Raw genomic sequence first — 23,585 nt, 5'->3', positions numbered from 1 at the left:
AATATGTTGTAGTTATATGTATGTATGCAGTATGCGGGCAAGACCAAAAGAAAAAAAAAAAAACATTTAAACTGAACACAACTAACACATACTGTGAAAGCTATGTATTTGATTGTGATCAAGGTTTTTTTTTCACACTATAGACTCTGGACATGAAACAATATCAGTGATACATTATTCTCCATGAAACAACCATAGTAATGTGAGAACCTTTAGTTGGCCAGAGAACTTGTGTACGTGGATTCTGCCATGTGCAGTGTCATATAGAGCCCACTAGGGCACGCTACAGCTTCAGTTACAAATCTTCAGGCTTGTCTTGCTTTTCTAGAACTATCATAACATATGAGCTGCTAGACTCATTGTAAACTGCTTTTTGAGAACATTTTGACCAGCTGTCTAAGTTTTCAGCAATACCATGTAAGAGTACTTCTGTAAGGAAACGGGTGACGATATGATAGATATGATGCCAGTTCAATAGGACTTTCTGTGGAGTGCAATATGTAACATTTTAACGCTATTCTATTGTAGACAGCACCATAGAAACAATGTTGATGGTATTCAATATTAATGTCATAATTCTTCATATGGAACCGATAATACCAAATTGTTGTACTTCTTCCCTGATGCTCTCGTCTTTATATGCAATTTTTGTTCTCCTCACGTTTATTTCACCGCCCGTGTATGTTTTTGTATGTGCCTACTTTGAAATATTTTGTGTGTGTGAATGAGTGTATTTGTATGTTAACAGGAGGGCAGGACAGTACAAGAATAAATATACGTTTGCATTAACGAGGCTTGGTTTTAAATGGTTTCCAAACCTTTCAATTGGTTTATGTATTTGTTAGTTGGTTACAGTTATAATTATAACTATCATTAAATTGCCAATATCTTCGTATTAGCTATGTTGAGATTACTCAACATCCATATGAACGCTGACTGAATACCCCAGATATGGATATCCAGTTACAATTTAAATACGTTCACATCAGTGAGTGGATGCAGTAGTCTGCGTTCTACCATAATATCATGAATCAGAAAACATACGGATAGAAGATTGCAAGCAACCATTCCATTCCATTCCATTCCTTTACAGTAGTGGGCGGTAATGTACTGAACAACACCAACGAAGAAACGGGTTTGGTTGTGGTGTTCACTGCGAGTTCTTAGGTTTCTTGTCCTATTTTGTCACCTAAAAGACAACAGTATGGCTTTTCAATGTCAGAGGGATTGCTACATGCAGGAGGTAACTGTCCAACTGTTAATTGTAACAGTGATTTAAAAAAAAAGGCGTTGCCATTTCTCAAAAGGTTATGTGATTATGCATGCTAGCCTACATAGCAGGTTGTTAACGTAAGCCTACAAAAAAGTCTCAAACCATTTGTCTTCATAATTGTTTTTTGTCAAGTGCTTTGACAACCTCGGAGATTATGTCCAATTATTTATGTGATGAACGAACCACATGACCACATCACGAACCACATCACGATCCGAGTGCCTACCTTAAAGTAGAACACTGAAATTGAAAATGAAAGTGACAGCTGGACCTTTACCGTTACCACTTCTATAACACGACGCTGAAGTTAGCTCAACATTAACCGCCAGTTCTCTTTAAGTTTTGGTTCTACCTTAAAAACTGATCAGTGGCGACTGACCGACCGCATGGCTCCTTCCACTAACTCATAACTCCCTTATGTAGTGTAGCGGTAAACAGTGCCATCTAGCTCAGTTTTGTAAGGTTTAATCAAAATGTAAAGAGAACCGACAGCGAGTGTTAAGCTAACGTCAGCGTCGCTTCAACAGCAGAAGTATGTCCTTGAATGGACCTGTTCAAGTTGGTAAAGTCACTGACATTTCATTCATCCTTCCTGCAGTTTTCTACTTCTGTGGTGTCTTGCTCGGAAGCAGAGGTGCAACTCGAAAACAATGGGAAGAAAGTGAAAGTGAAGGGCTACAATGTCAAGCTGAAAGACACTATTCTCTTTCCCGAAGGAGGGGGTCAGGTAAAGATCCGTAGCATTAGTCCAATCACCAACCCTCTCATAAAAGACAACGACGATTATAGATTATTATGGAAGTTCAACTTTTGTCTGCTCTGAAGCTCATTCAAATTACAAATTTAGACTTAGTTTAAAGGCAAAGAAGCTTGATTGTCTGCCTAATGTAGGTATAAGGATGTATAAACACACCAAATTATGGAACAAATAAAATGCTTTGTATCAGATGAAGGTTCAGAGAAACAAATGACAAGATTGATAAATCACACTGATTTTATGATATATTATATTTTCCTCCAGCCTGATGACCGAGGGACCATCGGCGGTGTGTCTGTGCTGCGTGTCCTCAGACAGGGCCCCGAGGCTGTGCACTTTGTGGACGCCCCCCTGGAGGAGGGCCAGGAGGTCCAGCTGAAGGTGGACTGGGAGAGGAGGTTCGACCACATGCAGCAGCACTCAGGTGACTCCTGGCACTCGTCTACTCTGGGCTAAAAACGCAGGGCAGGCCAACAGGCGTAGATTTGACAGGATTTCCCTCTGAAGCTGGACTGAGTCCATTAGCCACAGTGGGATAGTTCACAAGGGATGTGTTCTCTCTTTGGAAATGTCTCAGACTTTGTGTGATTTCTACCTGAGGCCATGGCCCAGCACTGACTAAGACAGGTTTCTTTCTTTGTTCAAATGTTACTTGTGTTAAAGTTTCTGATAGAGATGAAAAAGGCCGGTCTTCAGTGAGAAAACACAGTCTTGGACAAGTGAGGGAGTATCACTGCACAATAAAGTTCTAGAGGTTTTTGATAAAGGCTCATCATCTTTTTCTTTGTTTTTCCTCAGGGCAACATCTGGTCACAGCGGTTGCTGAAACCATGTTCGGATATAAAACTACGTCATGGTGAGTCTCTGAGCCAAAAGGGAAGCAGTTATTCACTTCAGCAATCTTCAAAAATCTACAGCAGGATTAATCTCAGTCTTGTATAAAGTGCCATAGTTAAACTTCAGGTGCCTTCAGAAACAAGGGTTCTTCAACGCCAAGCCTACAGAAACAATGGTTCTTGATCATTGCAGTGCCTTCAGAAACAAGGGTTCTTGATCATTGCAAGCCTTCAAGGAGCCTGTTTGGCTGTGTCACAGGGAGCTGGGGAGGCAGCGTAGCAGCATAGAGATGGACACGCCGACAGTGAAGCCAGGAGAGATGGAGGCTCTGGAGGCCGCCGTCAACCAGAGGATCCGAGACCACATCCCTGTCACCGTCCAGCTTCTCTCGATCGATGACCCCGCCCTGGAAAAGGTGGGTTCTGCTCAAACTTACCGCCCGAGAAGGTTCTAGATGGTTGGAGAAGGTTTGCGAAACATTTAAAGCCTTGCAAATGCATTTTTACTATTTGGAGTAGTAGAAGATGCTTGCCTTTTGTAGTTCTGTTCAGTGCCCATATTGTATGAAGTAGCCTCTTTCAATCCTGCCTCACTTATGGAAAGTGGTCAATATGTGATGAATGTTCAGGAACTCTTCATGAGGCCTTGTGTGTGTGTATGTGTGCGTGTGAATAGATAAGGAGTCGCGGTCTCCCAGACGACCTTGCTGGCCCAATCAGGATCATCGACATTGAAGGCGTGGACACCAACATGTGCTGTGGAACTCATGTGTCCAACCTCAGCCACCTACAGGTCTCCGCCCTCACCCTTATGGGTCACCCCTCGCCAACACAGCTACGCTAATAAAATAGACATATTTTAAAGGATTTGTTAATGGAAATCCATGACATGACCTGTGTTGTCCATCAGTGATGGTTGTCATCAGATTTTTGTCACATAGAGCTCTGTCGGTGTCTTAAAGTCCTTTGGTTGCCCTTGTTGTTGTAGGTGATTAAGATTCTGGGAACAGAGAAAGGGAAGAAGAGCAAAACAAACTTGATCTTCTTGGCTGGGAGTCGAGTCCTAAAGTACGCAGAGAAAAGCCACAGCATTGAGAAATCACTGGTGGGCCTCTTGAAGTGAGTAGCACTGGAACAATCACAACTCCCCCTCACACACACAGAGACACACACACACACACTCACTCACATACTCACTCACTCACTCACTCACTCACTCACACTCTCTCTCTTTCTCTCTCTTTCTCTCTCTTTCTCTTTGTGTCTTACTCTCTCTCTCTGTATCTCTCTATCTCTATATCTCTCACTCATTTTGCATGTATGCAGTAGAATGGAGCGGTGTGTCTACACACAGAGAGGGATTTGTGAGACCTTGATTTGTTAGTCAGTAGAAGACCCTCCTAGTCAGTATAGGCCACAGTGAGATTGACCTTTCCCATGCTGCTGTGTCAGGACAGGGTCAGAGGAGCACGTTGAAGCAGTGGACAAGCTCCAGAAGACCGTCAAACGCCTGCAGAAGGTACGATTAATGATCCTATTTCTCACAAGATGGCAGTTTATAAGTCTGCCAGTGTCTTTGAATGTCATAATGCGTTGTGATGTGTAATCATTGAGGTTTTGATAAATTATCTATTTTTTTTGTATCACAAGGCATTTTGTCACAAGCTAGTGGTTTCATGTACATTTGCTTTTATATATACACACACACACACACACACACACAGTGGCAGCTCCACAATTAATGACATGATCAATATCTGGAACCATATCCAGAATCATTACAGCTTGTCTGTGCAATGAGTAACTTTGTTCCTTTGTACTTCTATGCAGAGCAACGTTACTCTTCTCAGAGATATGGCGGTTCTCATTGCGCAAAGTTTCAAGAACAATCCGGAAAGAGGCAATTTCTTCAGTTTATACAAGTAGGCGACAGTTTCCAGTCCAGTATTTATTCTGTTCTGTGTGAACATAATATATTCCTCATGGAGACTGTTTCTCTATCTTTCCAGACTCTAATATAATCTTTCTGTTTTCTTTAGTAAGGATGGGGACAATGAGTTCATGAACACCATTGCCAATGAAATAGGCTTTGAGGTAAAAAAAATATATTATACATTTGTTATAATACACTTTTGCCACCCCCAACAACATTTTGAGTTTGAATGAACAGTAGTAAAGATCTTGGCCATAAGACACACTAGCCAGGAGAAAGTGAAAAAAAAACCCTGATTGATTACATTTACAACAAGGCTGGCAACTTCTAACGAGACAGTGGGGGAATTTCACAAAAGCAGCGAGCCAGTCAGTCAAATAACAGTACTGTATAAAACCTAGATATCCCACCAGTCTGAAAAGTAAAGCGCCTTTTCAGGTTTGATTTGGATAATTCTGCACATTTAAGTATACTAAGGATGAAGGTAGTCTGTGTTTGGAAAAGTAGCATTTAATGCGTTTGTAATTTGTGTTTTAATCTCTTAATCTCTAATCTGCCCTGTTGCCCAGCACACTACCATCTTCCTGACGGTGGGAGAGGAAAAGGGCGCCGGAATGTTCCTTTTAGCCGCCCCCACTTCTGTCGTAGACAGCATGGGAAAGCGGTAAGAAACAACGCGGCGTCTCTGTGCTGCACGTCGACGCACAGCATGGCTCTGAAATGGTGTACTACTCAATTGTGTCACTTGGTGGTGGAGTTTAACCAGTAGTTCATCAGTTTCTCCTTTGTGGATAGGAGATGGCCTATATATAGTCTCACATGGGGGAACTGCTCAGAGTCCTTCATTTCTAGGTTGTATATCAGTAGAAGTTGGGTTCTCAATGCTAGTCAGGGCTAGACTCCCAGTCAGTGCAGTTAACAATTCTATTCCAGTAAATTTTTTTTGTCAAATTCAGGGAATTGCTCACGATTCCTCTAGCTGTCTGTTCTGTGTGTGCGCCAAAAACTCTGATATTTGTACACAATCCTGGCTCTGTAAATGGGTAGTAAACAAAGTGGCTTAGACCAAGCCATACACTACTCGAGCCAAAAAACACGTTGCTTCAGGAGCATGAAAGGGCGGGTGTAATTTTATTGGCTGCTGTACTCAAATGTCAATTACCTTTCACCAGAATCGTGGACGGTAACTTTAATTTTTAGTTTAATCTTTAGTTTTAGTTTTTTTGTTAGAGAAGTAGAAGTCGGATTCTCTAAGCTAGCTAATGCTAGACTCTTTAGCAGTCGGAGGCCATGTTGATGACTTAGTGTCCCTGTGTCAATGTGACCATGTGTCCATGTGTCCCCGTGTCAATGTGCCCTCTGCAGAGTGCTGGAGCTCCTGGAGGGGAAGGGGGCTGGGAAGAACGGACGGCTGCAGGGGAAGGCTGGGTCCCTGGCCAAGAGGGCCGAGGTGGAGAACCTACTGCGGGATCACTGCAGCCAGGCCAAGAGCGGGTAGGAGGAAGGATGAGAGGAGGAAGAGAAGAGACGAGAGGAGAGGAGAGGAGGACTGCAGAAGAAGGGACAAAGAGAGGAACTGAGGAGGAAGAAATTGCATTAAAAAAAACGTAGAAGAGACGAGGAGAGGTGAGGAAAGAAGAGGAATACCAGCTGGTATGTTCAGCAACTTCCCTTGTGACCTCTCCAACAGACAGACAGACAGACAGACAGATGCACACAGGTGACTGTCAGTACCAAAATCATCCACAGGGAAAAAAGGCACTTCTCTAGTTGATTGGAGGCACTCATTTTTTTTTTTATGTGTCCAATATGTATAATCGTATGTCCAATGTCTGAGGGTGTCTAAAATGTTAATATGGATTTTGTTCATCTGATAATGTGTAGCAGAACTTACATGATCAAATGTGAAATTGTATATAGTGATTATTAAAATCTGTCTTAATGAAAATTGTGACAGCCTCGTGAATTGGCCTCTGCTACAGAAGTACAAATAGTCAGGAAAAACAGATGTCTCTTATCCCAGGGTAGTGTGTGTGTGTGTGTGTGTGTGTGTGTGTGTGTGTGTGTGTGTGTGTGTGTGTGTGTGTGTGTGTGTGTGTGTGTGTGTGTGAGAGAGAGAGGTACCTATAAACCAGAGCATGGTGCACAGTATTAGTATTTAAAAATATTTTATTACAAATAGCCTGAAGGGATTTCAAAAATATAATTTTACAGAAACAGCATTTACAAAAAATATTAACCTTCCATATTGATCTTTTACATTTAAAATGTTGGGCTTAGATGCCAAACCCATCATTGTACAATAAAACACTAAAATGAACACATGTAATCTAATTACGTGAAATCATCTACTGGACTTAAAATAGTCCTTCAATAGCCTGCTTTGGCTTCAACAGTACATTCTTTAGCAAGAGCTATCTTAATGCCCTCAGCCATTATCCTTAACAGTCACTGTATGTTTAGAGAAAAAAGTTGTTTAATAAATACATATTTCTTAATATATATAGCTGTTTTGTTTAACGTTCTGGATATGATGTATATGGAATGTGAAGTATTCTGTCCCTTGTACGTTGCTTTGGATAAAAGCGTCTGCTAAATGTAAATGTAAATGTGAAGCACCGGTGAACACTGCCTTGACAATGTGATCTGGAGCAGTCCCTTGTTGCCATGGTTTCCCATAGAGCTTAGAGCTGCTTCTTGCTCTGCATGCTCATCAGCCCCGAGACACAGTAAGGGATGATGCTGACGGTTGCCAGGGGAACGGTGGCGCTCTTGCAGAAGGAGAGCAGGTAGTAGAGGGCGGCTGTGTGGGTTGGGGGCTTGATGGAGTCAAACAGATGCAGCAGGAGCAGGGATGCAATGATACATCCGGCCCTGTAGGTGGTGCCACTGTTCTTCTTGGCCTCGGTGTAGAGGGGCGAGTGCAGGCCCAGACCCAGGCCGAAAAAGGTGCCCATGTTGCGCATGAGGCCGGCGAAGGGCGTGCTGTCCATGTGCACCCAGGCAGGGTTGACACACCAGTGCTGGGCCTTTTCCAGGGTCCACAGCAGGTCCACACCCAGGGCCCTCAGCAGCAGGTAGAAGCCCACGGCGAAGGAGGTGAGGAAAAGTGTGATGCCAAAGTACTTCTTCAGGCTGGCGCTGTAGATCCACTGCACGCGGTTAAAGGCCTCAGCCACAGCAATGCCTACGAGTGACGGAATGTACGGTCAGTTCTACTGTCACATTCTATTTTATGTAGAATTCTCTTTAGATTCTTTCTGGATGTTACTTTATGTTCTACTCTACTTCATGTAGATTCTACTGCTATGTTACAGTCACGGCAAGGTCATATCAAGCATTTCATACAATATATATGGTGGATTTCTAAAACTAAGAGTAGGACTGACTGAATATGGCGTTCATTTAACGTGTTCATGTTTGTTGCTCGTCTCAAATAAAAACTGACATTTAACTTCCCTAAAGGGACACGCATATAGTCTCAGTGTTGCCGCTGATATTTCTGAATACTAATAGTTCATTTTCAGTGCTGTGGCTCACCTGTGAAGACTCCAGCCACGACTTGGTGAGGGAAGTGAGCGGCGATGAAGACCCTGGAGAGGCACACGCACACCTGCACGGCCCAGAAGAAGGTCCACAGCGCCCCACGCAGGTACCTACAGATCACAGAGCAGGGGAGAGTGAGCGACTGTGAACCATGGGGGTAACTTTGCTAGCCTTTTTATCAATAGAGCAGTGGAGAGTAAACAGGAGGCAAGTGGAAATTGGGCTTCAGGCCGGACGCAACCCGTGTGGGCACTAGATGGTGTGATGTGCTAACGCTGCGCTATGGCTGACCGACCCCGATGATGTCCTTTTTGAGATGTTGACAAGCCCTCTTCGCACCCATATATATATATTTTTAAATGTTATTAGATCAGTTTGGATTGGTTTTGTTGAGCAGTTAGTATATCTTGTTGCCCAGTTGGTGGTTCAGATCTCTAAGATCAAATGTATATGTTTCACACGTTTCATTTTCAGCAAAAGATCTGAGGGACTAATTACGCTAAAAGACTGCGGTAGACTCACATGCCCTTGGTGGATGATCTCTTCCTCTTCTTGTTGAGCATGAAGGCGAGGATAGAGGTGACCATGGCGTAGTAGACTCCAGCTGCTCCCATGGCATGACCTGATGGACTTCCTGTGGGGAGCACATCCATTGTTAGTATAAACACATCCTTCAGACAGTGCTGTCCAGGTGACTAAAGACTTACTAATGTCCTGTGCTCAGACGTGACAGAAAAGTAATGGTTGCCACGGTAATGGTCAAGATAAAGGTGAACACACTGCCAAAACAAACTAACAATCATTCTTTGGAGAACGTCAGGGATATTTTTCAGTTCAAATGACTATCACGTAAAAGATGCTAAAGTTAGGTCAAAGAGTGCTGAACTGTGCAGAAACAGTCCATAGCTGTGTGTTTGCTTTTCACACTCAAACTGTTGAAATGGAGAGCATGCAAGGAACATTTCAGAGCAGAGAGACAGAAATAGAGAGAAAGGCACAGATAGAGAGATAGGCAGAGACATAGAGAGATAGACACAATTGGAGAGAGAGATACAGACAGACAGAACAGAGACATAGAGAAAGATAGAATGAGAGAGAATGAGAATGAGAGAGAGAGAGAGAGAGAATTCGAATGAGAGAGAGAGAGAGAAAGAGAGAGAGAGACAGGAGACTACTGCGGGCACACACCTGGGCCGGTCTCACAGGTCATGGGGTACTGCTCGATGTGTGGCTTTGTGTCGGCGCTGAAGTAGCTCGTCTCATGCACCCACCAGTACGGCCGCTCTCCAAACAGAATCCTACAGGCAGAGAAAGACAAACAAGTCAGGTACAAACAGCACATATTCCAGCAGTGATAAGAAAAAAACAGACAGAGGAGCAAGGCTTTAAGATTAACGCTTTAAATAGAGAAGGACAGCTTTAAGATTAATGCAGAGGACCAATGCATTGTAACTAAAATCTAAATTTCTTGGATTAGTAATATAATTCTTTACAAATAATAGCACAATAAGTAGAAAAATATATATGTAAATAACTAAATACAACCATAATTTAAAATGGATTAAAATTCATGAAAATATGCTAAAAAAATTGTAGAAATATGCATTTTAAAATATATTTTCTAGAGAAAATATTATTGGAATGTTAACACAACTAAAATATTACAGTAATTAAGCGGTTACTCGCGGTTTTTAGTTGCCCTCACCATTTGAAGACCAAGTTAAGCCAATCTCCGATGACAGCTACCCAGATGAGTTTGATGCCGACGGACTCTCTGAGGTGGAACCAGAGAGGGAAGAAGACGAAGAAGGTGTTCCTCAGGTCCACGGCGAAGGACACCCACAGGAACAATCCCTGGGCGTCCTTGTAGTTGGTCTGCAGGTACTCGGTGGTGTGCACCCCATAGCCATGCATGGCATCCACGAGGGTCGTCATGACGGTTTCCACACTCTGCTGCCAGGGGAGGGGAAAAAAGTTATCTTGTTGCTTCCTTGAGGGATAGAACACTGGTATCCCGAATCCACCTATGACTTGTTTTTATAGCCGAGGACCACTACCTGAACGCATGTTGCTAATGGTCTTTGGACCCTGCACATGCAATAAAAAAAAACACTTGAGGTGTGTGTGTGTGTGTGTGTGTTGGGGGGCGGGGTGAGTGAGACTACACAAACAAGTTCATGAGGGAACTGATATAGAAGCGCCGGTGTTAATTTGTCATCGTTTTAACTTGACGTAAGCCACAGGAGGAGATCTTAGAGGCCATTTCAGCAAACTTGACCCATTTTTATACCCAATGCACCTTTTTCTTCTTCTAACAACAAAAAAACATGAGTTGGACTGCCAGATCTGATCTTTATTCAGGTAAATATAACTTGAATGTGATGAAAGTACAGTAAATAGAATTTGAATGGAATGAAATAGAGTAAATAGAACTTAAATGGAATATCATATCATTGATTGTAACCACTCTGATTACATAGATCATTTTGAGCATAACGAATGATTGAGTGGGCCTACCCTGCTACAAATATACACAGAAATATGATATTACTTTATATATATATATTTTAGCATCCTTTGAACACATTATGCAGATATGTGACCTAGCTGAAATTAGGAAACATAACAATAACATATTAACGAAACTGTAAAACAGTTGCACATTTATGCTGTGCATGCCCGATAATGTTTGTTTCATATTCATAGTCAAACATCAGTAATTTTTTTGTTTTGCAAAACAGGAGCTGTGAAGGTCTAGGAGATGTCAGAACAAGTTGACAGGACCATATCCCAAAAAAAAGAAAAATTAATAAAATAGATTTGTAGTATTGTTGTCATTTGTAGTATTAATCCAAAACTACAAGCACAAACAATTGCCTACTTTATCTGTCATTCAATTGTATCAGCAACTTCTAGGTGATAAATAATTGTACTTACCGCCCACTGAGGCTATGTGAAGGCTATCAATGAATGGTCAGAGGACGCCAATGATCGGTTGCCTTGTACAGTTTAAACAACAATTGTGCAAATGTCATGGTGGAATAATGCAGGTGGTGTCTTCACAAATCAGAATTTTTGTAAATGAAATTGGTTTAATCACACGTTGTCCAAAATATTTTATAGACAACCAAAAATATCATCTGTGTTCACATGCAACATGATGTGAGATTTAATTGTACATCAAATCAGTTTGACCCGTAAACCCACATCAAAGCAAGCAGATAACAGTAGGCTAACAGTAAGCTATCTTCATTAGGCCTGTTCCACCAGACAATACGTTACGTAACCCCTTTTCTGAAATTTCAGGCATAATTACACGTGCACTGCATGTATGTACTGTAGTTACATAACTGAATCAATCATTATGTGTTCTACGCCTTATTCAGGAGATGCAAAAGATAAACATCCATAAAGCCACAAAGGAAGATGGCCTTTCAAGATTGCTTAGCAATATACTCAATGTACTACATATGGTCCTATTGGCATATTGTCTGTGTTTGAAATACATATATCTGTGCTGTTGTCTGCTAGTCCAGGCATTTAGTCTCACGTTGTTTGATAGGCTAGTTGTTTTGTCCTCTCTCAATAATTGTGTGCTGTCTGATCTGAAAAACTGCAAAAGCAATGGATTCACTCTTTTCAGCCACCGTTAGAAATATAGTGATCAAATCGTTGCACGTCCTTTATGTCAGCAGCCTCTTGAATTGTACATGAAATACACTTGGGGTGCTTAGGAAGTCTTAAATATATTTTAAATCAGAATCAGACTCAGAATAGTATTTATTGCCAAGTAGGCTTACACCTACCTGGAATTTGCTCTGGTGTATAGGTGCATACAGTGAACATAAAACATACAAACACAATAAGTACTACACATAACATAAAACATAAAAACACACTAAGTACTACACATGAGAAAAGATAAAAACACAATATATGCAGGATACAATATATATAAAAAAATTTATATAAAATAGTAAATTAGAAAAGTAAAATGCAAAATGCAGGGCAGGAGTGCAAAAGTGAATGTGCAATGTAGTGTGTGTTAACATAACACAGACTTGAGGTGTGGGGGCGGGATAAGAGTCCAAGTCAGGTGGGGGTCCCGGGCCTTGTTAATAAGGCTAACTGCAGCCGGGATCAAGATGGTTTTGTGGCGTGAGGTTTTGGTCCTGATGGACCGTAGCCTCCTGCCGGAGGCAAGGACCGCGAAGAGTTTGTGACCCGGGTGGGAAGGATTGGCCACAATCTTACCTGCCCGCCTCAGGGTCCTAGAGGCGAACAGGTCCTGTAGAGATGGCAGATTGCAGCCAATCACCTTCTCAGCAGAACGGATGATACGCTGCAGTCTGCCTTTGTCATTGGCAGTGGCAGCAGAGTACCAGATGGTGATGCAGGAGGTGAGGATGGACTGTGAGGATGATGCAGGTGTAGAAGTGCACCATCATTGTCTTTGGCAGGTTGAACTTCTTCAGCTGCCGCAGGAAGTACATCCTCTGTTGAGCTCTTTTGGTGAGGGAGCTGATTGTCAGCTCCCACTTGAGGTCCTGGGAGATGATGGTGCCCAGGAAGCGGAAGGACTCTGCAGTGTCGACTCAGGGTGATGGGGGTGGGTGGACCTGTTGGCTCTTTAGGCAAACTGCAGGGGATCCAGTAGAGGGTCAGTGGTGGCTTTGAGGTGAAGCAGCACAAGGCGCTCAAATGCCTTCATAACCACAGAGGTCAGGGCGACGGGTCTGTAATCATTGAGTCTAGTGATCTTAGTTTTTTTGGGGACAGGCTGGTACGTGGTCTGTCTCCAGTAAGGTGTTAAAAATGTCTGTGAACACCGGAGACAGCTGATCAGCACAGTGCTTCAGGATTGATGGAGAGACAGAGTCTGGCCCGGCTGCTTTGCAGGGTTTCTGTCTCTTGAATAGACTGTTGACGTCCCTCTCCAGGATGGAGAGAGTCGTCACTGTGGAGGGGGAGGAGGGAGGGGGCTCTGAGGTGGGCAGTTGTGAGAAGGCGCAGGCCTTTGCTGTGGTGGGGTAGGTGCAGTTGATGGGCTGGGGCTGGAGGGTGGTGTCACGGGGGATGGTGTCAGGACTGTCCCATTGTCCATCAAAGCGACAGTAAAACTCATTCAAGTTGTTGGCCAGGCGTGAGTCGTTAGTCGAGTGGGGGGCTCTAGGCTTACAATTGGTAATCAGCCCTTTCCAGACAGAGGCAGAGTCGTTGGCTGAGAACTGGTGTTGAAGATTCTCAGAATACAATTCTCAGACACAAATGTTGTGTTTTATACCTACCTCAATATGTGCCTTGTGTAATGTTTGTGTATTTTTTTGACTTGTGTTAACTACTGCTACAACACTGCATTTTCCCCTTGGGAATCAATAAAGTACTCCATCAAGTCTTGCTACATGTATTTTGATGTATTGGATGTCAAATTAAAGCCTTATCCAGATCTTCTAATCAAGAAGTGTAACAAGTCTGAGAGGACAGGATTTCAAAGGATAGGGCTTACACTCTTAAAGGTAAGTGTGTAATTAAACTAAATTATTAGAGGTGAAAAAGGTCCTACCTGTGCAAGAAGCACATGAATAAACATGGCCTCCGGGTCTAGAAAATAATCTTTGATCTCTCCCCTCAAACTGACGTCACATTGAGGCTGGTCAGCCAATCTCTACACCACCTCCTGACTTTATCAGTTCTGGCCCCCAACCCAGGGGTCAAAGGTCAACACACTCAAGTGTGGGGGGGGTACCTGAATGATCTGGTATGAATAAAGTCCTGAGGGGGGAATGCACAGAGGTGTGAGACTTGTGAAAGGTGAAGTACTGCTGGTTGGCTCCAGAGTCCCATCTTCACCCAATCTCAGCAGCAGTCAAAGCCCACAACAAGACCACCATTTCTGGGGTGTTTTCCGGCAACAAAACTCCCCTGGGTGCCTCTTGCCATGGATCTTCTTCACAGCTGGGGGGTGAGCCTTGCAGTTCACCTCCAAACGACGTACAAGCCGTACGAGAGCTGGTTCCAACTGGCCTCCTCAGTGGCTGACCTGCACACGGCATTCTTCGTCTTCTTCCCTGTCTGGTTCCACCTGAACAAGAGGGTGGGCATCAAGCTCATCTGGGTTGCTGTCATTGGGGACTGGCTCAACCTTGTCCTCAAGTGGTAAGTTGCAGCAGAGGAATATGTCTGACTAAAAAACATTATGTAATGCAAGCTACTGCACACTCAAAATGGCAGGAATGAAAAGAGAACCACAATGTACTTCCCCTACCATGCTTGTGTAACTGTATACAAGTAAAAAAATACAAATTGCAGTTATTAACAAGAGCATTTGTTACGTAGAATTAAGTTGTTTTCGAAATACATGCAATTATGCAACATATCAAATTATATATTATATGCAACTTTTACTGTTTATTGCTCTTTCCATCTTCAGGGTTCTCTTTGGTGAAAGGCCCTACTGGTGGGTCCATGACACCAAATTCTATGGTGCAGAAGAGAGGCCATCTCTAGAGCAGTTCCCCATCACGTGCGAAACAGGACCAGGTACCAAGCCTAGTTCTAGCGCAAGAACCTACCACAGATACATGCCTGCTTAGTGAGCCCGACCTTTGATCAAACCCTTGCTCCTTGATCACGCTCACTACGAATGACAGAGCTAATCTTTATCTTGATATTGTTTAACTTTGCATCTTCGGTGCCACAAATGAGCTGGCAAACAATAGTTACTTGATAACACTCGTGTCTTTGGGGCTTCCCAGAGTAGTCCCTTAAATTCCTGACCCAAATCAGTGGCTGATAAAAGTAATTACGCTTGGACAAAAAACTTTGCCCTTTTCATTCTGACTTGTAGTAAAAGGCTGATTGATTAAATGTTGTATGATACATAGACAAGATTGGGTCAACCTCTCAGCAATGAATTCGTTTTTTTTCACAATATTTTTAATATCCATTTTATTTTATGTTGGTTATGTATTTAGAAAACTAAAATGGACGAAGTGGGATTACAGTTCTGCCATCGATAGCAAGCATACAACCTGAGTGTTCTATTCATGCTTATTCTAACTTCTTATTGGCTGTCTCACACAGGAAGTCCTTCGGGTCATGCCATGGGGTCTGCAGGGGTGTGGTACGTGATGATTACAGCGGTTCTGTCAATGGCTGCACAGAGGAAAACCCCCCCTCTGCTCTACAGGTGAGTCTATTATCTGGTTCGCTGGCAACTGAGCTTCTTATTGAGCAAGCTTACAGGTTGAGCCAATGAGAGAGCATATTGGTTTTGCAAAGGGTGAATGTACACACTGTGATTAGTTCAGTTTGAACACACTTTTCTTGTTTGTCCATCAAGATTAAATACTCTAAATACTCCAGCAGCTAGCAACAACAGGCATTTTCGGGGTCAATAGGGCCTTATTGTCATTTCAATTTAGTGTACTTTTTTAACCCCTTTTCACCTTCTCAAGCCATACAATGGTGTCATTAAAATATACCATTCATTTATTGTTAACATTAATGTATTCATAATTATGTTTTATTCAAAATGTTTTATTATTATTTATATATAATGTGGTAATATGGATTTATATATATATAAATGAATGAAATCTCTTTCTGTGTAGTCTTTTGCAGGCTGCACTGCTGGTGCTCTTCATTGTGGTGAAGCTGCTTGTGTGCGTGTCCAGGGTGTACGTGGCAGCACACTTCCCTCACCAGGTCGTCAGTGGAGTCATATCAGGTACAATAAGGGCCCTGTGTTTGTGAAGAGAGTGTTCAATTGTAAAAGTTTTAGTTGAGGATCTGAACCAGATTAGGCCCACATCAGGCGGCCAAGAAGGCTTTGTAGTATTTAGGGAACTTCAGCTAAGGTGACCTTAGCGCTTTTTGTAGACCTAAAATATGAATTGATCACCTTTACTTTCTGCATTGTAGGGTTTTAGCTAGCAGTGCCCATCTGACATTCTTTGTGTTCGGTGTGGTCTTGAGCATTTGCATCAAATTAATTTAATTTAATCAAATGAAATCTGGACTAGGGACATTAGCACAAAATATATGACCATGATCGGATCAGCTAGTAGCTCACATCATGATTATGCCAACAAAGCTAGCCAGTAACATACTAACGTTTAGGGAATCAAAGCCAGAAGGAAGCTGAGATGATTTTCTTGATATGAACAAAAGCCAATGAATCTGTGCAGCTTGTTTTTCAGGTTTGTATCAACAAACCTTCCAAGCCCCATTAGCATAGGTTAGTATAGGTTTATTAGGTTATTATAGGTTATTATATGTGTATTATATGTTTAGTATATTGTATTGTATATTTATTTTGTATATTTAGTAGGTTTATCATATGTTTATCATACTGTATGTGTAATTTATGTTCAGGGTACTTATATGTTATGTTATATTATGTTATGTTATGGTAGGTTGTTGTGCGGTGTCATGTCTTAAGAATTTCAGTGCCCCGTCTGACTCTGTGTTGTTCTGTGCATCTGATAATAAAAGACTTGAAACTTGAAACTAGCATATGGCTCCATTTGCTGCATGTCTTCAAACACCCCTCTTCAACAGCCATAGTGATGATGTCCTCTTATTTAGGAGCTAAACCACTCCCACTACTCACTGATTGGTGGAGTATGGATGATGATCAACCCAGCAACACACCTGAGCCTGTGGCTACATAGTTCTGTTTTAGCCAAGCTAGCAGGTGCCAACCATAGCGCTCACGTTTGCCTTTCTTCTGGCAGGTCTCATTGTTGCTGAGGTCTTCTCCAGGGTGCAGTGGATCTACAGCGCCAGCCTGAAGAAGTACTTTGGCATCACACTCTTCCTCACCTCCTTCGCCGTGGGCTTCTACCTGCTGCTGAGGGCCCTGGGTGTGGACCTGCTGTGGACCCTGGAGAAGGCCCAGCGCCGGTGTGTCAACCCCGCCTGGGTGCACATGGACAGCACGCCCTTCGCCGGCCTCCTGCGCAACATGGGCACATTTTTGGGCTTGGGTCTGGGCCTGCACTCGCCCCTCTACACCGAGACCAAGAAGAACAGTGGCACCACCTACAGGGCCGGATGTATCGCAACATCTCTAGTCTTATGTTGGCTCCTGGACAATTTCACCTTCTCGTCAAAGAATCAAGAGCTCTACTACCTGCTGTCATTTTGCAAGAGTGCTGCTGTCATTTTAATCCCCACTGCTTTAGTGCCGGCTGGCCTGACAAGGCTTCTAAAAACAGCAAGGGAGACAAAAAGACACTTTAATTAAGATAAGGTCTGGATTGTAATCTCAGAAAAAATAGTGGGAAATAATTCCTGTTGAGTGGCCCGTGAAGAGTTATGTACGAAACAGCAAATATAATGTCAGATCATCTTGACAGAGTGTCCAGTTGGTGTCCAGATTCAAATAAGACAGTTAAAAGGGGCATTGTCTATCATGTAATATATCCTGTGTGTACAATGTGATGTCTGTTGTCATAGCATGGCTCACATGCAGTTGAAAGAGAGTACAGGGGGAGGATGTGCCCTTGGACTAACAGCTCGGGCCTGTAAATATTCCCACGTGGCTGTGTGTGCTGTTTTTATGTCAGTGTGTATATGATGAACGTCAGTGCGTAGTGGATCTATGTTATGCATGTACGATATGCATAATGGTCATATGAGGTGTGTGGAATTCACGGTGAGAGTGTGTGTGTGTGTTTGTGGTGTGTGTGAATGAATCCTTCCATTGTATGTGATGTGGGTAATATTCTGTCTGTGTGTGTGCGTGCATTACTTTCTGGTGTGTTTATATGAAACATATATTGCTAATAAAAAAACTCTTCCATTGACTCAGAGGAAACATTTGTACCAGATAATCTTTTGGGACATCTCAGATGTCCTCCTAGTTCTGTTCTGTGCTGTGAAAGGACTTTGAGACAAAAACACTTTTATGCACTTGTTTTTAGCGGTACTGAGATATCTGGGACCAGAAGTGACCATTCGTTTTTATGACTCATTTGTCAAGTCTTGTTTTGCCTCTCGAGACTCTGACACACCTCCTCCCGTTATCTCCTCACTGGTTCTTTGCGGTCCCTCGCATCGTGCCTGTTACGCACATCAGGAGGGCAGAGGTCGCCTGTCAGCCACTGAACTCTGAACCCCCCCCCACCCCCCAGTGCAACAATGCTGAGTTTAAAAATTGCCAGCGAGATCATTCATGCTAAGCCATTAATGTTCCAAAACTTCCTTTCAGTAGCAGAAGCCTGTATTTATACAGGGATGTGTCATTGCCGGGGGGGGGGGGGTTATTGTGTTTCTCCATTTCCTTGCTGAAGAACTAACTAATGCACTAATAAAACCTTGAGCACTTCAGTACAGGAATGCATGATGTAATTATTCTGTGAAAAACAATATTTTATGTATAAACTTACACAGTGGTCGTGTTGGGGAATATATATTATAGACCAAGTCGTATAACATGCAGCACATAACATCTCTATTTTGTATTTCTGCGTTCTCATTTTAATGTTTGCATGTTGTTGCTGAACTTTTTCTGCAGGGTGGCCAAGTGTTTACCATGTTCCCTGAGTCTGGACACACACCCTGATTAACCCTCTGACAAGGTACAGAGGGGACACCAGCTAAATATTAACTGGGCTCTTGTTGTCAGCCCCCCCCAGCCTGACCCCTTCCCTTCCACCCCCCTCGTCCTTCCACGTCAGTGGCCGGGGGGTGGGGGGATATTTTGGGATGGGCGGAGCTGCCTAGGGGGCAATTGTTTTGATTGTGCCAACGACTGACAGGGTAATATGGGATTGGGGCAGATCCATTGCGGCCGCCCCAACCCGTTCTGCCCCAATCCTTCCCTCCCCAATACCCCCCTTGATGACATCATGGCTCAGGCAAACAAGCTTATCAATGTTTTTGCAGTCCCCCCCCCCCCCCACACACACTCACACACACACCCCACCCGTATGAGTTGAGAACCCATGTCCAGCCTCCCATGCACTTAAAGCTTCATATTTAATAAAGTGCAGTTTGATCCAATCTCAGGAAATATGTCAAATGTGTCAAGTGGAGAAATCAGTAGTGCTGACAATTGACTAATTGACCGTTTTCTCAACCAAATAACATTCCTGTTCCTGGAAAACTCAACGCCCCGGCTCAGAGTCAGGGGTCTCGTCGGAAAGACTTTATTTCTCTTATCCTCCCTATCTCTCTTTGCGTAAGCCGGTCTCTTCCTGCGCTAACTACCACTGAGATAACCCTTTGACTTCATCTTAGGAACTGACTGTTACAGGATGAATGAACAGGTTAGCCAATGAAGATGGGAAGGAGGTGTGTGTGTGTGTGTGTGTGTCTGCGAGCACTTTTTTATAACCGACCGTTACATAAATAGGTGGTGTGTTTGTGTGTGTGTGTGTGTGTGTGTGGGGGGGGGGGGGGGGGGGGGGTAGACCTGTGCTCAGTCTTGCGTCGGCACGCAGTGTGGCACGAGCGCAGTGTGTGATGACGCATGAGGGGGTTGTGTGGCAACACGGCATACAGAGCCGTCCTGCTGCTGCTGAGGTGTGCAGTCCTGGATGCCTGAGCGCACTCTGACTTTGGACCACAGGTAAGACCCCTGCACGATTTTTATCTTTAACACTGAAGTCTGAGGAACGGATGTATGAAACCGCTGAAAACAATCATACAGAACATTATTGGTTACTTATTTATGTTAAACACCGTGTTAAAACTGTGTGAAAGTGTTAAGTGGCATATATTTAGCATACATGCTGCCTATTCAGTATGACGATAATGAATTGGTCAAAACAAATCTAACAAATTATGTGTTTTTGTTTGGGTTCGCATATGCTGTTCGTGTGTCTACAGGCTTATTAATTGTAACAGTGATTGGGTTCATTTGGAATTATAAGACCTTCCAGTGGTAACGCAAAGAAAATTCTGACAGTATATTTGACAGAGAATAAAGTAACATTTATTTACAACATTCCATAAATAGCATACAACATTTTTTTAATTAAAAAGAAAAAAAAATCTTAATTCACAAGTTAGTAACATCATAATCATCATACATCCTTAGTCAGCCAATCCCTGCAGGAGGAGAATAGATACAAAATGATACGCCATGCAAATGTCAAAGAGGAGCCTTCATTCAGCTCATTTAAAAGACTATATTAAAAAATGTCAAGGCCAGTTTGCCATAGATGTACTCTTTTGTTATTGAGTGTTAAAGCTGCTTCAGTGGGTTTTAAGAGATAGCCAATGATATTTGTGGTAATGATGAATATGGAGCAGATGCAGCAGATTCAGTCATCCTGTAAAGAGAGAAACACAGTCATGTATTAAAACTCGAGCGCTGGGAACTCAGAACACTGATAACTCAGAACACGCTGAAGGAAAGAGTAGCGTCAGGTTAGGGAGTGAGGCATCTCATGTTCTCTTACATCAAAATCAAGATCATCCATGGTGGGTGCTGCCCCTTTTTTAGAGAGATCATGCATCATCTGTGTAGAAAAAAAAGACCAAAACAGAGAATTAACCGGCAATACATTGCATAGATACATCTCTTTTCCATGATAAATGTTCCATGTTAAAATGGTTGGATTTAGAGGATCCTAGAGGTGAGAATGGCATGATATTCGTAGAGAAGGAGACTGAAAGATCAACAAAAGTTTATGAAATGGTGATAGGTATTACAATAAATGCCAAAAACAGGACAAGAAACACTGACAGAATTGGTCCGGAGAGAAGAGGAGAAGCTAAGCAGGTTCCCAGAAGTAGGAACAAATACTCACATCTGCGTAGTGCTCAAATTCTTCCCTGCCATCTTCCTCTTCATTCTCCCAGTCTCTCCAGTTATCAAAATCGACTGCCATCCAGCTGGGCTGTGAGACAGACAATCAGGCATATTTTATGGTATATTATAAATGTAGTATGTTACGCCTAAGTATATTTTTGCTAATGCTATGATGGTAGCTGATAATAAACTGAAGTTGGAATAAGGTACAAAGGTGGCTAGTGAAGATTTTGGTTGGACTAATACTATCTACCCTTGCTGAATGTAAAAGGTAAGACACATTGTAACAGGTGAAGTAGAGTATTTCCTTTCCAAAAATAACTTAAAGCACATTAAAGGCACAGTACGTAACATTTCCAAAAGAGAGAATTGTTTATTGTTAGTGGTGTTAGTGCCATTGTGTTTTGGTTAGCAGAATGTTACCAGTCGCTTCATACGCCAATAGTTACGGATATAAAGTGTGCTTTTGGTTGTTATTACAAGGCAACAGGCAGAGCTGAAACAGCTGACTCTCTACTCCCTGCATGGCGGTGCTGAGCAGTGGACTTGACACGCCCTCCCATACAGCCTTACCCTGTCTCTTGGCAACGCACAAGGTTTAAAGACTGCATTTTGTGTATTTATTTATTTATTAAAGACAACTTCAAGATTAAAGCCATTTGCTTGAATGACATTCTTTTAGATTGTCAAACTGTGGTCTGGGCCAAAATCCTTCTAGGCTCCTATAACGTCTCTGTCTAGACAGCTGTTAACATGTATCCCATGCAGCCTCGGTCTATGGAACGGGTCGCTGTTTGTGATTATGTTCCGACTGGACGGGGTTACCCAGTCATGACTTACCCTGTTAAGGTCCTTGGTGAGGCGTGGCCATGCCACGTCCGGCGTCCACTTCCTCAGCAGCAGGTTGACGGTGCGGTCGTACGGCCTCTCTCTGGAGTCCTGTCAGAACAACACTCAGCGTTTAGAAACCATGCGAGGGACGAGGGGATATGTTTAAATGCAATTCAATTGAAATGTATGTTTAGATGTTTAAATGATGTGTTTAAAACATTGTGAATCTGTTTGAAGTTTAACATTGAGACTTAATAGAAACTATCGTTAACATTGTCACAATGAAATAGTTATAAAGTGCTGTGATTTAGGAAATAATTTGGCATGTGATACAAAATCTGTCGTGTAGAGCCTGTCAGTGTTTCAGGCTTCAGGCTTCAGGCTTTTGAAGACAGTGTGCTTTTTAAAATGTGCTACGAAAATGTGCCTTTATGTTGCTGCAATAAACAAAATTCTTCAAATGATCCTATATCATGTTTGTCTTCTCAGGTGTAAAGTATGTTTTAAAAGTCACATTGTATTTTGTACGTGAAATGGAAACAATGCACCCTTACATTTTTCATGATCTTGTCATAAAAATAAAATTCATTGTAGATGACGTTGTCATCAGCATCTTTGCAACTACAAAAGAGAAGAGTTACACATTAAACATTGCTCAATAACCCATCATGTTAGGTAATCTACCAAACCTGCAAATAGTTTCTTCTTGTGTTAGCCTTAGCACAGGCTTATGCAAGTATATTCAAGACCACATCACACAAGAAGAATTTCATTAAAGAATTTATCAGTCTTTAGTCTCTATATGTCAGTTTTGGCTCATAAACATTCTGAAAACATATTGTTCATGCTCTCAAAGTCAGATTTAAACTGAAAGGGTTTACAAAACAGTGACACTCATTGTGAAGTAACTAAAAAATGCTTACCATAAAACTACTTTGTCTTCTGTAATTTCACACTGAAGTTCCCGCGGGTGCTGAATATTGAAATTGACTGTGACGTATTTCTTGCGGTCAAACCACGTACACCTAGCAGGTATGCTATAGAGAAAAGAGTACAGAGAAATCCTGAAATTAATCTATGAAACATTTCTTGTAAGGACATTGAATACACACATACAAACAAAGAGCATGACAATGAAAACAAAACAAACAAAAAAAGTCTCTAAAAACTTAAAGAAGCTTTAAGAAAGAAGTTTAAAATAGTGATTTCATGTTAGTACTTTTAAACTCTTCACATGTCACACAAATGAGAAGAACATGCAGCAGCAGAAATGTTGCCTTGAATCTCCACACACTTACCCGTCCGCTGGTCTCTTAATCTGTGGCATACTGGTGAACTAAGCTATCAGGAAAACCTATTTATGTGAATATTTCTCCTCTATTGACAATGCAGTGTTACACTGAACCAGAATGGCGTCAAAGAAGACTGGTCACACAGCAAGGTCCTAATAGTGTGCCACTGGTCTGGGGCGGCTATTTTTAGGATGGGTGGTATCAGCTGCTGCCTGATTGAATGTGTCCCTCACCAACCCCCCTTTGCTGTCCCCGTTAAAGTCCATCTGCAGAACATTCTGGAAAATAAAAGCATTTTCTCTTATCCTTGGGGCCAGTTACTTAATTCACTCCCTAGGCCCACTCACATTG

General features: G+C 42.5%; 4 protein-coding genes across 4 annotated transcripts; 2 read left to right on the top strand and 2 right to left on the bottom strand.

Moving 5' to 3' along the window:
- Positions 1-76: 76 nt before the first annotated feature.
- aarsd1 (alanyl-tRNA synthetase domain containing 1) lies at positions 77-6,747 on the top strand. The gene is made up of 12 exons (XM_012817345.2): positions 77-1,243; positions 1,872-2,000; positions 2,295-2,454; positions 2,829-2,886; positions 3,126-3,282; positions 3,543-3,659; positions 3,855-3,985; positions 4,319-4,385; positions 4,697-4,788; positions 4,906-4,960; positions 5,369-5,463; positions 6,165-6,747. Exons 1-12 carry the CDS (start codon positions 1,205-1,207, stop codon positions 6,295-6,297), a joined length of 1,233 nt encoding a protein of 410 aa, XP_012672799.2. The 5' UTR covers positions 77-1,204; the 3' UTR covers positions 6,298-6,747.
- A 203-nt stretch (positions 6,748-6,950) lies between these two features.
- Positions 6,951-10,364, bottom strand: LOC105891226 (glucose-6-phosphatase catalytic subunit 1). Its single transcript, XM_012817392.3, has 5 exons — positions 10,051-10,364; positions 9,534-9,643; positions 8,868-8,979; positions 8,340-8,455; positions 6,951-7,986 (listed from the first exon to the last, which is right to left on the bottom strand). The coding sequence occupies exons 1-5, from the start codon at positions 10,278-10,280 to the stop codon at positions 7,484-7,486; spliced, it is 1,071 nt and encodes a 356-aa protein (XP_012672846.1). The 5' UTR covers positions 10,281-10,364; the 3' UTR covers positions 6,951-7,483.
- Positions 10,365-13,024: 2,660 nt separating this feature from the next.
- Positions 13,025-18,157, top strand: g6pc1a.1 (glucose-6-phosphatase catalytic subunit 1a, tandem duplicate 1). The gene is made up of 5 exons (XM_031561429.2): positions 13,025-14,501; positions 14,776-14,885; positions 15,429-15,534; positions 15,959-16,074; positions 17,084-18,157. The coding sequence occupies exons 1-5, from the start codon at positions 14,284-14,286 to the stop codon at positions 17,593-17,595; spliced, it is 1,062 nt and encodes a 353-aa protein (XP_031417289.1). The 5' UTR covers positions 13,025-14,283; the 3' UTR covers positions 17,596-18,157.
- A 2,109-nt stretch (positions 18,158-20,266) lies between these two features.
- On the bottom strand, positions 20,267-23,416 carry ptges3l (prostaglandin E synthase 3 like). Its single transcript, XM_012817346.3, has 7 exons — positions 23,241-23,416; positions 22,866-22,979; positions 22,497-22,563; positions 21,952-22,050; positions 21,110-21,199; positions 20,759-20,818; positions 20,267-20,629 (listed from the first exon to the last, which is right to left on the bottom strand). The coding sequence occupies exons 1-7, from the start codon at positions 23,267-23,269 to the stop codon at positions 20,621-20,623; spliced, it is 468 nt and encodes a 155-aa protein (XP_012672800.2). The 5' UTR covers positions 23,270-23,416; the 3' UTR covers positions 20,267-20,620.
- Positions 23,417-23,585: the final 169 nt, after the last annotated feature.

Source organism: Clupea harengus, chromosome 23 (genome assembly GCF_900700415.2).
Source record: "Clupea harengus chromosome 23, Ch_v2.0.2, whole genome shotgun sequence".
Lineage (NCBI taxonomy): Eukaryota > Metazoa > Chordata > Actinopteri > Clupeiformes > Clupeidae > Clupea > Clupea harengus.
This window is presented reverse-complemented; position numbering and strand designations above follow the sequence as displayed.

Excerpts from the sequence above, each read along its gene's own strand:
- aarsd1 (XM_012817345.2), top strand. The coding sequence starts at position 1,205 with ATGGCTTTTCAATGTCAGAGGGATTGCTACATGCAGGAG. Across the intron at positions 1,244-1,871 it reads GGGATTGCTACATGCAGGAG|TTTTCTACTTCTGTGGTGTC; the intron begins GTAACTGTCCAA and ends TCCTTCCTGCAG. Across the intron at positions 5,464-6,164 it reads GTAGACAGCATGGGAAAGCG|AGTGCTGGAGCTCCTGGAGG; the intron begins GTAAGAAACAAC and ends TGCCCTCTGCAG.
- LOC105891226 (XM_012817392.3), bottom strand. The coding sequence starts at position 10,280 with ATGACGACCCTCGTGGATGCCATGCATGGCTATGGGGTGCACACCACC. Across the intron at positions 9,644-10,050 it reads CTTAACTTGGTCTTCAAATG|GATTCTGTTTGGAGAGCGGC; the intron begins GTGAGGGCAACT and ends CTCTGCCTGTAG. Across the intron at positions 8,456-8,867 it reads AGATCATCCACCAAGGGCAT|GTACCTGCGTGGGGCGCTGT; the intron begins GTGAGTCTACCG and ends TGTGATCTGTAG.
- g6pc1a.1 (XM_031561429.2), top strand. The coding sequence starts at position 14,284 with ATGGATCTTCTTCACAGCTGGGGGGTGAGCCTTGCAGTTCACCTCCAA. Across the intron at positions 14,502-14,775 it reads CTCAACCTTGTCCTCAAGTG|GGTTCTCTTTGGTGAAAGGC; the intron begins GTAAGTTGCAGC and ends TTCCATCTTCAG. Across the intron at positions 16,075-17,083 it reads CGTCAGTGGAGTCATATCAG|GTCTCATTGTTGCTGAGGTC; the intron begins GTACAATAAGGG and ends TTCTTCTGGCAG.
- ptges3l (XM_012817346.3), bottom strand. The coding sequence starts at position 23,269 with ATGCCACAGATTAAGAGACCAGCGGACGG. Across the intron at positions 22,980-23,240 it reads ATTAAGAGACCAGCGGACGG|CATACCTGCTAGGTGTACGT; the intron begins GTAAGTGTGTGG and ends TTTTCTCTATAG. Across the intron at positions 22,564-22,865 it reads GAAGACAAAGTAGTTTTATG|TTGCAAAGATGCTGATGACA; the intron begins GTAAGCATTTTT and ends TCTCTTTTGTAG.